We start from the raw sequence: 13153 nt of genomic DNA, 5'->3' as shown, positions 1-13153 counted from the left end.
CACCGATGACCAACTGCCGAACGCACGGCACCTCCGCGTTCAACACACGTGCAGCCCGGTGACGTCTCCCACGCCTTGATCCAGCAAGGAGAGAGGGAGAGGTTGAGGAAGACTCCATCCAGCAGCAGCACGACGGCGTGGTGGTGATGGAGGAGCGTGGCAATCCTGCAGGGCTTCGCCAAGCACCACATAAGAGGAGGGAGAGAGAAATGCAGGGCTGCACCAACGAGAGATCGAATCGCGTGCGTTCTGGGCAGCCCAATGCCTCAATATATATAGGGAAGGGGAGGGGCTGCGCCCCCTCTAGGGTTCCCACCCCTAGGGGGGGCGGCAGCCCTAGATGGGGAGGCAAGGGGGCGGCCAAGAGGGGATGGGAGAGGGAGGCGCACCAATATGGGCCCTAAGGCCCATATCCCATTAGGGTTTGCCCCCTCTCCATCTCTTAGGCGCATGGGCTTTAGTGGGGCTGGTGCCCTTGGCCCATGTAGGCCAAGGAACACTCCCTACAGCCCATGTGGCCCCCCGGGGCTGGTGGCCCCACTTTGTGGACCCCCGGGACCCTCCCGGTGGTCCCGGTACGTTACCGATAAACCCCGAAACTCTTCCGGTGACCAAAACAGGACTTCCCATATATAAATCTTTATCTCCGGACCATTCTGGAACTCCTCGTGACGTCCGGGATCTCATCCGGGACTCCGAACAACATTCGGTAACCACATACAAACTTCCTTTATAACCCTAGCGTCATCGAACCTTAAGTGTGTAGACCCTACGGGTTCGGGAGACATGCAGACATGACCGAGACGTTCTCCGGTCAATAACCAACAGCAGGATCTGGATACCCATGTTGGCTCCCACATGTTCCACGATGATCTCATCGGATGAACCACGATGTCAAGGACTTAATCAATCCCGTATACAATTCCCTTTGTCTATCGGTACGATACTTGCCCGAGATTCGATCGTCGGTATCCCGATACCTTGTTCAATCTCATTACCGGCAAGTCTCTTTTACTCGTTCCGTAACACATCATCCCGTGATCAACTCCTTGGTCACATTGTGCACATTATGATGATGTCCTACCGAGTGGGCCCAGAGATACCTCTCCGTTTACACGGAGTGACAAATCCCAGTCTCGATTCGTGCCAATCCAACAGACACTTTCGGAGATACCTGTAGTGCACCTTTATAGTCACCCAGTTACGTTGTGACGTTTGATACACCCAAAGCACTCCTACAGTATCCGGGAGTTGCACAATCTCATGGTCTAAGGAAATGATACTTGACATTAGAAAAGCTTTAGCATACGAACTACACGATCTAGTGCTATGCTTAGGATTGGGTCTTGTCCATCACATCATTCTCCTAATGATGTGATCCCGTTGTCAACGACATCCAATGTCCATGGTCAGGAAACCATAACCATCTATTGATCAATGAGCTAGTCAACTAGAGGCTTACTAGGGACATGGTGTTGTCTATGTATCCACACATGTATCTGAGTTTCCTATCAATACAATTATAGCATGGATAATAAATGATTATCATGAACAAGGAAATATAATAATAACTAATTTATTATTGCCTCTAGGGCATATTTCCAACATCTTGTCCATCACATCATTCTCCTAATGATGTGATCTCGTTATCAATGACATCCAATGTCCATAGTCAGGAAACCATGACTATCTGTTGATCAACGAGCTAGTCAACTAGAGGCTTACTAGGGACATGTTGGTGTCTATTATTCACACATGTATTACGATTTCCGGATAACACAATTATAGCATGAATAAAGACAATTATCATGAACAAGGAAATATAATAATAATGCTTTTATTATTGCCTCTAGGGCATATTTCCAACAGGTACTACCGCTGAATGCCAATTTCCATCATTTTCCTGCCTTACCTTGATCTTTTTGTTGAGTTTGTTGGCTTATGCTCGTTCTTTCTGGTTGTTTTGCGTGTTCTTGTGTTTGGCTCCAGGTGATGACCTTTCCGAGCAGCAAGGTCGCCGTATCAACCCCGGGCGTGGCACATCAAAACGCTACCGTACCTCAGAGCCAGCCGGTGGTTCCTCGAGCACCCAACCGCCTCCAGCAAGTGCATCTGCAAGTGTTCCTCCACCTCCTCAGCAATTGAAGCGAGCTGCCAACAAGCCAAAAGGGAAGACTGTGACTGAGATGACCAACAAGGAGTTTTGGGTGAAGCGTCGCCGCAACCCCTATGCGGTGGACCAAGAACCCACTTTGGTCAACCGCCCGTTCTGGAACCGTTTTCAGTTTGCCATCTACTTTGATGTGATCAAGGCCAAGAAGAATATTTTTTTTGATGTTCGCTCCATTGACACTGATGCTATGGAGAAGGACCCGGAGTACTTTGGCGAAGCTCTTCAGATGTGCACTCAGCTGAACATTCTCAGGATCATGCAATTCAATAAGGATTTCGATGCGGATTTGGTGGCTCAATTCTATGCCACCGTCCATCTTGGGACGGATGTCGACAGGACTCTGACATGGATGACCAATGGCAAGCTGCTTTCTGTTAAGTGGAAGGCTTTCATGGAGTTACTTGATGTGGTGGATACCGGGCTTGAGACTCCTGTCGGTTTCCGCCCTCACCGCAATGCTACGTCCACCCACAAGCAAGCCCTTTGGCCCTACTGCACTGTGAAAGTTCACCCAGTAACCAAGAAGAAGACCTATGAGCTGTCTCCGTATCTGGACATTCTTCATCGCATATTCCGTGAGACTCTCTTCCCTCGGATAGGGAATCTGGATATGGTCCACTCTTACCTCGTGGACATGCTCCTTTTCTGTCAGCATGAGAAGGAAGCAAGCACTGGAGAGAGCCTGGATATCTCTCATGTCATGTGGTCTGAACTTCTATCTATCGTGTCTGAGCGCAAGTGTCCTATCTATGGTCCATTCATCATGAGGCTCATTGAGAGGGCCTGGGCACAGACTTATCCCAGAGTGCTGCTAGAGACTGGAGACTTGGTTTCTCATGAGATCAAGCGTCTGAGGAAGAAGGACAACTAGACAGCGCCTCACTCAGGGGGTACATCTACTACTGCTGCCACAGGGGGTCCATCTGCTGCTGCTGTTGCCATGGGGACCGAGGGTGGGGCTGCTACTGATGCTCATGAGGAGGACTTTGGCCCCTCTAGTGCAGAACCGTCATGGGCACAGAAGCTTAAGCGAAAGATGAAGAAGCTTTTCTGCATGGAGTCTCATGGTCAGTACATGACTCATGTGGCGGAGAAGCATGCCAGGACGCGCCACAAGGAGCTCATGCGTTAGATGGGAGCAACAGTTGCCAGTGGGTCTGAGGGTCAGATCACTGAAGAGGAGGACTGGATTCATCAGAATTGCCACTGGACCGACTCCGATGCCGAGCAGTTTTCGACCCACGATGAAGATGCAGAGATGTGATGTTCGAGATCTTCCTCCTCCCATCACCTGGAGTCGTAGTGTCACTCTATTCCCTTTTTGGTGTCTCGCTGCCAAAGGGGGAGAGAGTGTAGGGATTTGCTTCTTGTGTCGTGCTTTGAGTCTTGTGGTTTCTTGAGTGTTCTCTCGGTGTCCTTCTTTGGTTTGGTTTGGTTTGGTTTGGTGTGAGACCTAAGTTCTAGACATATGGTGTGAGACATATGCTCCCTATCGCTACCTTATTACTTATGTCATTTCAGAGTACTGTAGTTTATTGTGAGATGCATGCTTGTCCTGTTTATTCACTTCTCTCATATATCTTGTGCTTAGTATTGTTGGACTATAAAATATAGGGGGAGTGTTGACCCGAATGTGTGTGTCGTGCCATCTCTTGGTGCACACATTCTGGGGGAGCCCGTCTATATTTTGTAGTTCTTAGCTTTCTTCGTTTTATTTCTTTTCCTTGCGCAAATCCCTTGTTGTCATCAATCCACCAAAAAGGCGAAGATTGTTACGGCATATCTCTCTCAAGGTAGTTTTGGTGATTGATGACAACATGTTTGCGGACTAATCTTGTGCTTTGAATAATTCACAGATTCTCCCTTGGCACGAGACGCCTTCTTCCCCTCGAAGTGTATTTCAAGACGGTGTAGCTCTTTTGTTTCTTTCTTGATGGACTAGTTGCGTAGAGGGCACCGTACTATCAAGGGGGGGTCCGCTGGGGTTTTGCATGAGTGGAATCATCACGTACACATCAGCTTCTCACCCTCTGAGCTTTCCTTTCCATTAAAGAGATCTCTCCTCTCTCTTCCTTGTCTTGTCTGGGTCAAAGCGGTAGTACCGCGCACCCAGCGGTAGTACCACTGAGAAACCACAAGCGGCAGTACCGCTCCACAGCGATAGTACCGCCCGTGGCTCCTCAGCAGTAGTACCGCTGGGGGCCTGGCACCTTCGCCTTGTCCTCAGCTCCTTTGAGAGATTTCTTCTCTCTCACGCGCCCCAGCGGTAGTACCGCACTGCCTGCGGTACTACGGCCGAAGGGTCACAAGCGGAAGTACCGCTCCACAGCGGTACTACCGCCCTTGACCCCACTGCCGTAGTATAGCTAGGCAGTCTGGTTCCTACCGCCTCGATTCGAGAGGTCTTTTTCTCGTGTCGGGTTTTGCGGCACTAGTCACGGTTGTAGTGGCGGTAGTACCGTTCCAGGAGCGGCAGTACCGCCCTACCACCGCGGTAGTACCGCATTGTTGGGTTTCGTAGTAATTTCAAAAAAATTCCTACGCACACGCAAGATCATGTGATGCATAGCAACGAGGGGGGAGTGTGATCTACATACCTAGTAGATCGACAACGGAAGCGTTTGGTTGATGTAGTCGTACGTCTTCATGATCCGACCGATCAAGCACCGAAACTACGGCACCTCCGAGTTCGAGCACACGTTCAGCTCGATGACGATCCCCGGACTCCGATCCAGCAAAGTGTCGGGGAAGAGTTCCGTCAGCACGACAGCGTGGTGACGATCTTGATGCACTACAGCAGCAGGGCTTCGCCTAAACTCCGCTACAGTATTATCGAGGACTATGGTGGCTGGGGGCGCCGCACACGACTAAGGAATAGATCACGTGGATCAACTTGTGTGTTCTAGGGTGCCCCTTGCCTTAGTATATAAAGGAGCCAGGGAGAGGGGGCGGCCAGCAAAGGTAGGCGCGCCAAGGGGGAGTCCTACTCCCATCGGGAGTAGGACTCCTAGTTGGACAAGGAGAGAGGGGAAAGAGGTGGAAGAGAGGAAGGAAAAGGGTGGGCGCCGCCCCCCTTCCCTTGTCCTATTCGGACTAGGAAGGGGAGGGGCGCGCGGCCACCTCTTGCCTCCTTCTCTCTTCTCCCTCAAGGCCCATGTAGGCCCAATAAACCCCCGGGGGGGGTTCCGGTAACCCCCCGGTACTCCGGAAAAATGCCGATTTCACCCGGAACGATTCCGATGTCCAAATATAGGCTTCCAATATATCAATCTTTACGTCTCGACCATTTCAAGACTGCTCGTCATGTCCGTGATCACATCCGGGACTCCGAACAAACTTCGGTACATCAAAAATGCATAAACTCATAATAACTGTCATCGTAACTTTAAGCGTGCGGACCCTACGGGTTCGAGAACAATGTAGACATGACCGAGACATGTCTCCAGTCAATAACCAATAGCGGGACCTGGATGCCCATATTGGCTCCTACATATTCTACGAAGATCTTTATCGGTCAGACCGCATAACAACATACGTCGTTCTCTTTGTCATCGGTATGTTACTTGCCCGAGATTCGATCGTCGGTATTCCAATACCTAGTTCAATCTCGTTGCTGGCAAGTCTCTTTACTCGTTCTGTAATACATCATCCCGCAACTAACTCATTTAGTTGCAATGCTTGCAAGGCTTAAGTGATGTGCATTACCGAGAGGGCCCAGAGATACCTCTCCGACAATCGGAGTGACAAAACCTAATCTCGAAATACGCCAACCCAACATGTACCTTTGGAGACACCTGTAGTACTCCTTCATAATCACCCAGTTACGTTGTGACGTTTGGTAGTACCCAAAGTGTTCCTCCGGTAAACGTGAGTTGCATAATCTCATAGTTATAGAAACATGTATAAGTCATGAAGAAAGCAATAGCGACATACTAAACGATCGGGTGCTAAGCTAATGGAATGGGTCATGTCAATCAGATCATTCTCTCAATGATGTGATCCCGTTAATCAAATAACAACTCATTGTTCATGGTTAGGAAACATAACCATCTTTGATTAACGAGCTAGTCAAGTAGAGGCATACTAGTGACACTTTGTTTGTCTATGTATTCACACATGTATTATGTTTCCGGTTAATACAATTCTAGCATGAATAATAAACATTTATCATGATTATAAGGAAATAAATAATAACTTTATTATTGCCTCTAGGGATATTTCCTTCACGCATTTGGGTCCGTTCCCTACTAGTCTCCTCAGCACGGCAGTACCGCTGGCTGGCGCGGCAGTACCGTTGTCCTGGCGGTAGTACCGCCCTCTCTCAGCGGTAGTACCGCCCTGTGCGGGGCTGGTTGGTGGGGGGCAACGGGATTGTTACCCCCACTATAAAAGGGAGTCCCCTTCTTCCTTCCCACCTACCTCTTACTCCCCCAAGCTCCATTTATTGCTCAAGCTCCATTAAATACTACAAGCTTCATTTTCGCCTGATCTATCTCTCTAGCCAATCAAATTTGTTGATTTGCTTGGAAGTGGTTGAGAAGGCTCTGATCTACATTTCCACCTAGGGATTTTCGATTCCCCCACTCATCCCTAACGGATCTTGTTACTCTTGGGTGTTTGAGCACCCTAGACGGTTGAGGTCACCTCGAAGCCATATTCCATTGTGGTGAAGCTTCGTGGTCTTGTTGGGAGCCTCCGATTAAGTTGTGGAGATTGCCCCAACCTTGTTTGTAAAGGTTCGGTCGCCGCCTTCAAAGGCACCAATAGTGGAATCACGACATCTCGCATTGTGTGAGGGCGTGAGGAGAATACGGTGACCCTAGTGGCTTCTTGGGGAGCATTGTGTCTCCATACCGCTCCAACGGAGACGTACTTCCCCTCAAAAGGAAGAAAATTCGGTAACACATCCTCATCTTCACTGGATCCACTCTTGGTTATCTCTTACCTTTACTTGTGCAAACTCTTTAGTGTTTCTACCCTTGCTTGCTTGAATGCTTGTTGTTATTGCATCATATAGGTTGCTCACCTAGTTGCACATCTAGACAACCTATTTTGATGCAAAGTTTAATTTGATAAAGAAAAGTAAAAAAAATTGGTAGTTGCCTATTCACCTTCCCCCCCCCCCCCCCCCCCCCTTTAATCAACCATATCGATCCTTTCAACAGCAACAGGTCATAGCGCATCAGGAGGAGATCCAAGTTGAGCAGCAGCAGATGATAGCTGGGCAGCAGCAGCAAAGGCACCTCTTGACTCGGATCTTAGCCTGGCTCCAGGAATATTCAGCTCGGAAGACTCCACCAGCTGCTCCTTGTGCTGCAGGCTCATCTCACACAGAGCGTCTCGAGTGACATGGCGCATTTGCAGAGACTTTGATCATCCGTTGTCACTACATGTCAACTAGTCCCTATGCATATGTTAGTTTATCTTGTGATCAGGCACTTACCTGTTGGAAGTTGGAGAAAACGTTGCATGTTGTGTCAACTAGAACCTTTGGTGAATGGGACATGCTGTGTCATACATAGCATATGTTTCCTTACATATTTGTGTTATGATGCACTTTTATCTATATATACTCCCTCCGTCTCATAGTATAAGAGCGTTTTTGACACTATATTTTTTGATTTTTAATGTAAGGGTGTTGTTTTGATTTTTAATGTGATGATATTAACTGTTGCACACTGTATTTTCAAGCTGAAGCTCTGTCCTTGATATCGTCTATTGTTCTTGGGCATGAAAACACAACCGCCAAGGGGCAAAAACTTGATGTTTCATGTCAGATTCTCCTAGGGCATAAAGGTTGATGCTTCAAACAAGTGTCTTCGTTGGAGCATCAGACCAGATTATGTTGGAAACAGTCTCTTGCCATAGCACATGTATACCATAGATGATCTCTAGGAGTAGAGAACGACACAATCTACACTTGTCTTACTGGAAGCATAATGTTAAAACTTTCAAGAATCACCAATGCAGGAATCTGAAAACTGGGCACATAATCAACATTTCTTTCGTCAAACACAAAAAATGTGAAAGCGCATGACAGATAATCAACGTTCAAACAGAGTAGACGGAGAGAACTACTACTACCATATATTATGCATACTAAATGTTGAGCAAACTGCAAGAACCCATATACACAAATTAATCCCCCAAATCAACCAAAAAATCGTTTGTTTCTAGCAGATCAATCAATCAATCGTACGTGCCGCTGTCCTGTAATCAACTATCCTTGTTTCAGGTAGGCGAGCTCGATCGTCATGATCAAACTATATCGTCATGACCGTCTTCGCCGGCTGCTGCTGGCACTGACCAAGAACGCCCGCCCGCGATGCCGCCCCCGTGGAGTTCTGCTCCTGCTGGCCGTCGTGATGAAGATGACACGCCGGCTACGGCGGAGGCGGCGCCTGCGACACCTCGACGCGCTCTTGCCCGAGACCACGGACGCTCCCCGGCGGCAGCAGCGCCACGACGGCGTCGAAACAGCCTGCCGGGACGGCGGCCCGGACAGGCTTCTTGTCCCCGTCGGGCCCCACCGTGACGCCGTCCTCCCCGTAGATCCCCCTCAGCTCGTCGTCGGTGGCGCGCGGGGAGACGTAGAGCATGTAGAGCGCGGGCACGCCCTTCTTGCCGGCGCCGTCGTCCTTGGCGCTGGTGAATTCCTGCGCCACCCACGGCGTCTTCTCCTTCCTGGACGGGCCGGGGCCGGGGCCGAGGAAGAAGACGAAGTAGCTCTTGAACCCGCCCCCCTCGGCCTTGCACCGGTCCTCCCGCCAGTACCCGCCGGTGTCGACTTTGCGGCCGGCGCGCTTGGCCGCGGCGCCGGGGCACTGGAACCTGGTCTCGCAGACGAACCACCAGATGCGCTGGCCCGCGCGGGCGCTCGCCGGCGGGTGCCGCCGCCGCAGCGCGTCGGGGCCGTCGCTGTAGATGTCGGCGTGGGAGACGAAGCCCCGCGCGTCGGCGGGCACCTCCTTGCCGCCGCCGGCGATCCAGCGGTCGAGGAGCGCCACGCTCTCCTCCCGCGTCGGGCTGAAGTAGACGCCGGGGGGCAGCCGCGGCGGGCTGAGGTTGTGCGCGCCGCCGCGCCCGAGCGGATCGGGCGTCTCCGCCACGCCCATGGCGGCGGATGTTGGTTTCTTGGATGCTACTACCACTTTTCTTGCTTTCTTGAGGGCCATGGGATGGGAGTCCTCCCCGCCGCGTGTGTTGTGTGGGAGGAGCGGGATGGGGCGGGCGTGCCGCTTGTTTATTGGGGGACGCGCTCTGTTCCGTGTCCTCGTCCCGAGAGTCCGAGACCGGCCCCGTACTCCCAATGTTGGGGAAATGTACGGCGCGTGACGGCGTGACCAGCCTCTAGAGCATCTAGAACTGGACTTGCAAATCCCGGCACTCTATACGTCCGCGAGCGCGTCCGGATGTGTTCATGAAAAACGCCCGCCGGCCCCTTGTATGTTGCACCCCATATTCACATACTTTAAATTCTGATCCTTAAATCCATGCAATTTATGCACGTCGATCATACAATACAAATTGTCCGAATTCAAAAGTTTAAAACAAATCATAGTTCAACAAACCGGATATGCTAAAATAAAATCAATGTCAAAGCATGACGGATGGTCTCGAATCACTGGTCGGGCGCCTGCTCCGAGCGGAACGCGTCCTTGCTCCGCCTCCATCCAGCCTACTTCTCAAACTTCTTCATCAACTACACCAACCGCAGAGCTCAGCCTGGGCGGTGTGGTTCTGGCAAGAATACCACAGCGTGGGCGACAAGCGCCCTCGCGTCAGCTATCTAGAAGGCGCTGGTGACCCTTATCCCTCTCTACCGCGACCTATTCCGCGTCGGTCCCGGAGACGGTGCTCGGACAACCTTATGGATCGACAGCTGGTGCGCAGAGGGTCGGGCGACCCTCTAAAAAGGGTTCCTACACTTTTCTCCCATGTTTCTGAAGCCGGTGACACTGATGCTTCAGTGCACCGGGATGGGATCCGTGACCACCTTGCTCTTCGTCTTTCGACCATGGCCGCCCTAGAGCTAACCATGCTCCCCAGCTACGTGCCCACCCTGACGGCTGGTGTGGATGATGACCGCTCCCTCATCAAGTCTACCGACGGTAATGCTATTTCCTCCTCGGTGTACAAAATGCTTACCTTCACCAGTGAGTGTTGTCCCGTACAGGAGTCTATCTGCTAGACCGCCGTGACATCGCGAGTGCGCCTATTCGGGTGGCTGGTGGCTCGGGACCGCATCCACTCAAAGGCGAACCTGCTCAAGAAACATATCCGGCATGAGGACCGGTGCGAGCTCTGCTGCAGGTCCTCTGAAACAACAGATCACCTTCTCTTTGACTGCTGCAGCGTCGCCCACCTTTGGCGCATCGTTGGGCTCTGGATGGTGTGAGCTGTCGCTCCATCTGGGAGGTCCAGCCGCCTGCGCCGACGCCGACCTTACACTGGGACACAGTGCGCCTGCTGCTCCTATGGACAATCAAGAATCAGAGCATCTCCAGCCGTTCGGCGCCCCAGAGCGCCGAAAAAGAACCGCCTGGGGGTGAGCCGACGCTAGATTGGCCTCTAGGGCCGACCTAGCTCCCAGTCATCGGCCCGCAGGTCACCTCAGGTTCGGTGACGTCCGTACAAAATATATGAAAACTCGGCATTTTTTGCACGAACTCGGCGAAACTTTATTGAAATTTATATAAAAAACACAAACACATGTAAACTACGCCTAGCTGCCATCACCGTCGCCGTCGCCGCCGTCTACATGCCGGGGAGCCTGTAGAAGCGGGTGTAGTCACGCCGTCGTCATCGTCGCGCGGCTGGCTTAGGCCGGCGCGGTCCCTGCTGCAGCCCTGACCCGGGTCGTCGAGGCGCGGTGGTGCGCTGGACGGCCCGGCCTCGCCCTCCTCGTCGCTGTCGAGGACAATGACGCCACCTTCCTCGTGACCGCAGCGATGGCCCTGGAGCTCCTCGTACGCCCGGCACTAGCGGCGTACCTGCTCCCGAACGTAGTCCTCCTTCGCCCACTTGAGGGCTGACTCGTCGTCGGGGGCCGCCATCTCGACGTGCTCTGGCTTCACCGGGAGCAGCCCCGGCTCCGGCTTCAGCCGGACCAGGCGGTAGGATCCGCGCGGGGAGGATCGGGGCGGAGCGGCCTTGTTGATGACGAGGGCACCGCTGCGGGTGCGGCGCCGGAGCGGCGTCTCCTCCGCCTCGGGTTTGGCAGGGCGGAGCGGGGCCGGTGAGCCGGAGCCCGACGACGAGGACGACCCCGGCTCCATCCGTCGCGGCGTCCAGGAGCTACCACGGCGGCAAGAGAAGGGCAGCTGCTCCAGGTACTCGAGGCGCGACACGTTGCCGGTCTCGATGTGGTCGAGGACGGCCTCGAGGGTGCGGCCCGTAATGCCCCACCACTCGCACCGCCCGTCAGCGTTGTGGCGGCCCCGCGGGATGACACCATTGGTGGAGGCGATCTGCTCCTCGCGGCGGCGCTCGAAGTACATCGTCCAGAGGGTGTGGCTGTCGGCGGTGTAGCGCGGCTCGTTCCGCTTTTCCTCCATCAGGGAGGAGCGAATGCGGGCGATCTTGCCGCGCCGGGCCGCCCCTTCGGGCACCGATGGCACCGGGACGCCGCCGGCACTCAGCCTCCACGTCCCCGGCACCCGCATGTCCGGGGGCACCGGGTACTCCGCCTCGTACAGCAGTCGCGCCTCCACCGCTTGGAGGTGGCGGCGGCCGAAGCCGTTCGCCGCCGCGCCGTCGCCTGGGTACCTCTCGGCTATCTTTCTCGTCGATGGGAAGAAGGGAGAGAGTGCTGCTTTCTGCGCCGGAGAGGGGGAAAATGAGAGATGTGCCGTCCACCGGTGGAGAGGTCGCCTTTTATAGCAGTAGCTGGGTGGCGGCGGGCTGCATGCCGAGCGATGCGTGGCTGGACGCGCGTTGATACGTCTCCAATGTATCTATAATTTTTGATTGCTCCATGCTATATTATCTACTGTTTTGGAATATATTGGGCTTTATTTTCCACTTTTATATTATTTTTGGCACTAACCTATTAACCAGAGGCCCAGCCTAGAATTGTTGTTTTTTTGCCTATTTCAGTATTTCGGAGAAACAGAATATCAAACGGAGTCCAAACGGAATAAAACCTCCGGGAACGTGATTTTCTCACCGAACGTGATCCAGGAGACTTGGACCCTACTCCAAGGAGTCAAAGAGGCGGTCACGAGGGTAGGGGGGCGCGCCCCCTGCATCGTGGGCCCCTCGGTGCTCCACTGACGTACTCTTTCCTCCTATATATACCTACGTACCCCCAAACAATCAGAACAGGAGCCAAAAACCTAATTCCACCGCCGCAGCTTTCTGTATCCACGAGATCCCATCTTGGGGCCTGTTCCGGAGCTCCGCCAGAGAGGGCCGTCATCACGGAGGGCTTCTACATCATCATAGCCTCTCCGATGAAGTGTGAGTAGTTTACCTCAGACCTTCGGGTCCATAGTTAGTAGCTAGATGGCTTCTTCCCTCTTTTTGGATCTCAATACAAAGTCCTCCCTCTCTTGTGGAGATCTATTCGATGTAATCTTCTTTTTGCGGTGTGTTTGTTGAGACCAATGAATTATGGGTTTATGATCAAGTCTATCTATGAATAATATTTGAATCTTCTATGAATTCTTTTATGTATGATTGGTTATCTTTGCAAGTCTCTTCGAATTATCCGTTTGGTTTGGACAACTAGATTGGTAGTTCTTGCCATGAGAGAAGTGCTTAGCTTTGGGTTCGATCTTGCGGTGTCCTTTCCCAGTGACAGAAGGGGCAGCAAGGCACGTATTGTATCGTTGCCATCGAGGGTAACAAGATGGGGTTTATTTCATATTGCATGAATTTATCTCTCTACATCATGTCATCTTGCTTAAAGCGTTACTCTGTTTTTAACTTAATACTCTAGATGCATGCTGGATAGCGGTCGATGAGTGGAGTAATAGT

At 52.3% G+C, this 13153-nt stretch overlaps 1 protein-coding gene across 1 annotated transcript; it reads right to left on the bottom strand.

Annotated features, from left to right (window-relative positions):
* Window positions 1–8163: 8163 nt before the first annotated feature.
* Window positions 8164–9459, bottom strand: LOC125550861 (uncharacterized). Its single transcript, XM_048713972.2, has one exon. It carries the CDS (start codon window positions 9346–9348, stop codon window positions 8557–8559), a length of 792 nt encoding a protein of 263 aa, XP_048569929.1. The 5' UTR covers window positions 9349–9459; the 3' UTR covers window positions 8164–8556.
* Window positions 9460–13153: the final 3694 nt, after the last annotated feature.

This window comes from Triticum urartu, chromosome 4A (genome assembly GCF_056163025.1).
Source record: "Triticum urartu cultivar PI428250 chromosome 4A, HENAU_Tu73, whole genome shotgun sequence".
NCBI lineage: Eukaryota > Viridiplantae > Streptophyta > Magnoliopsida > Poales > Poaceae > Triticum > Triticum urartu.
This window is presented reverse-complemented; position numbering and strand designations above follow the sequence as displayed.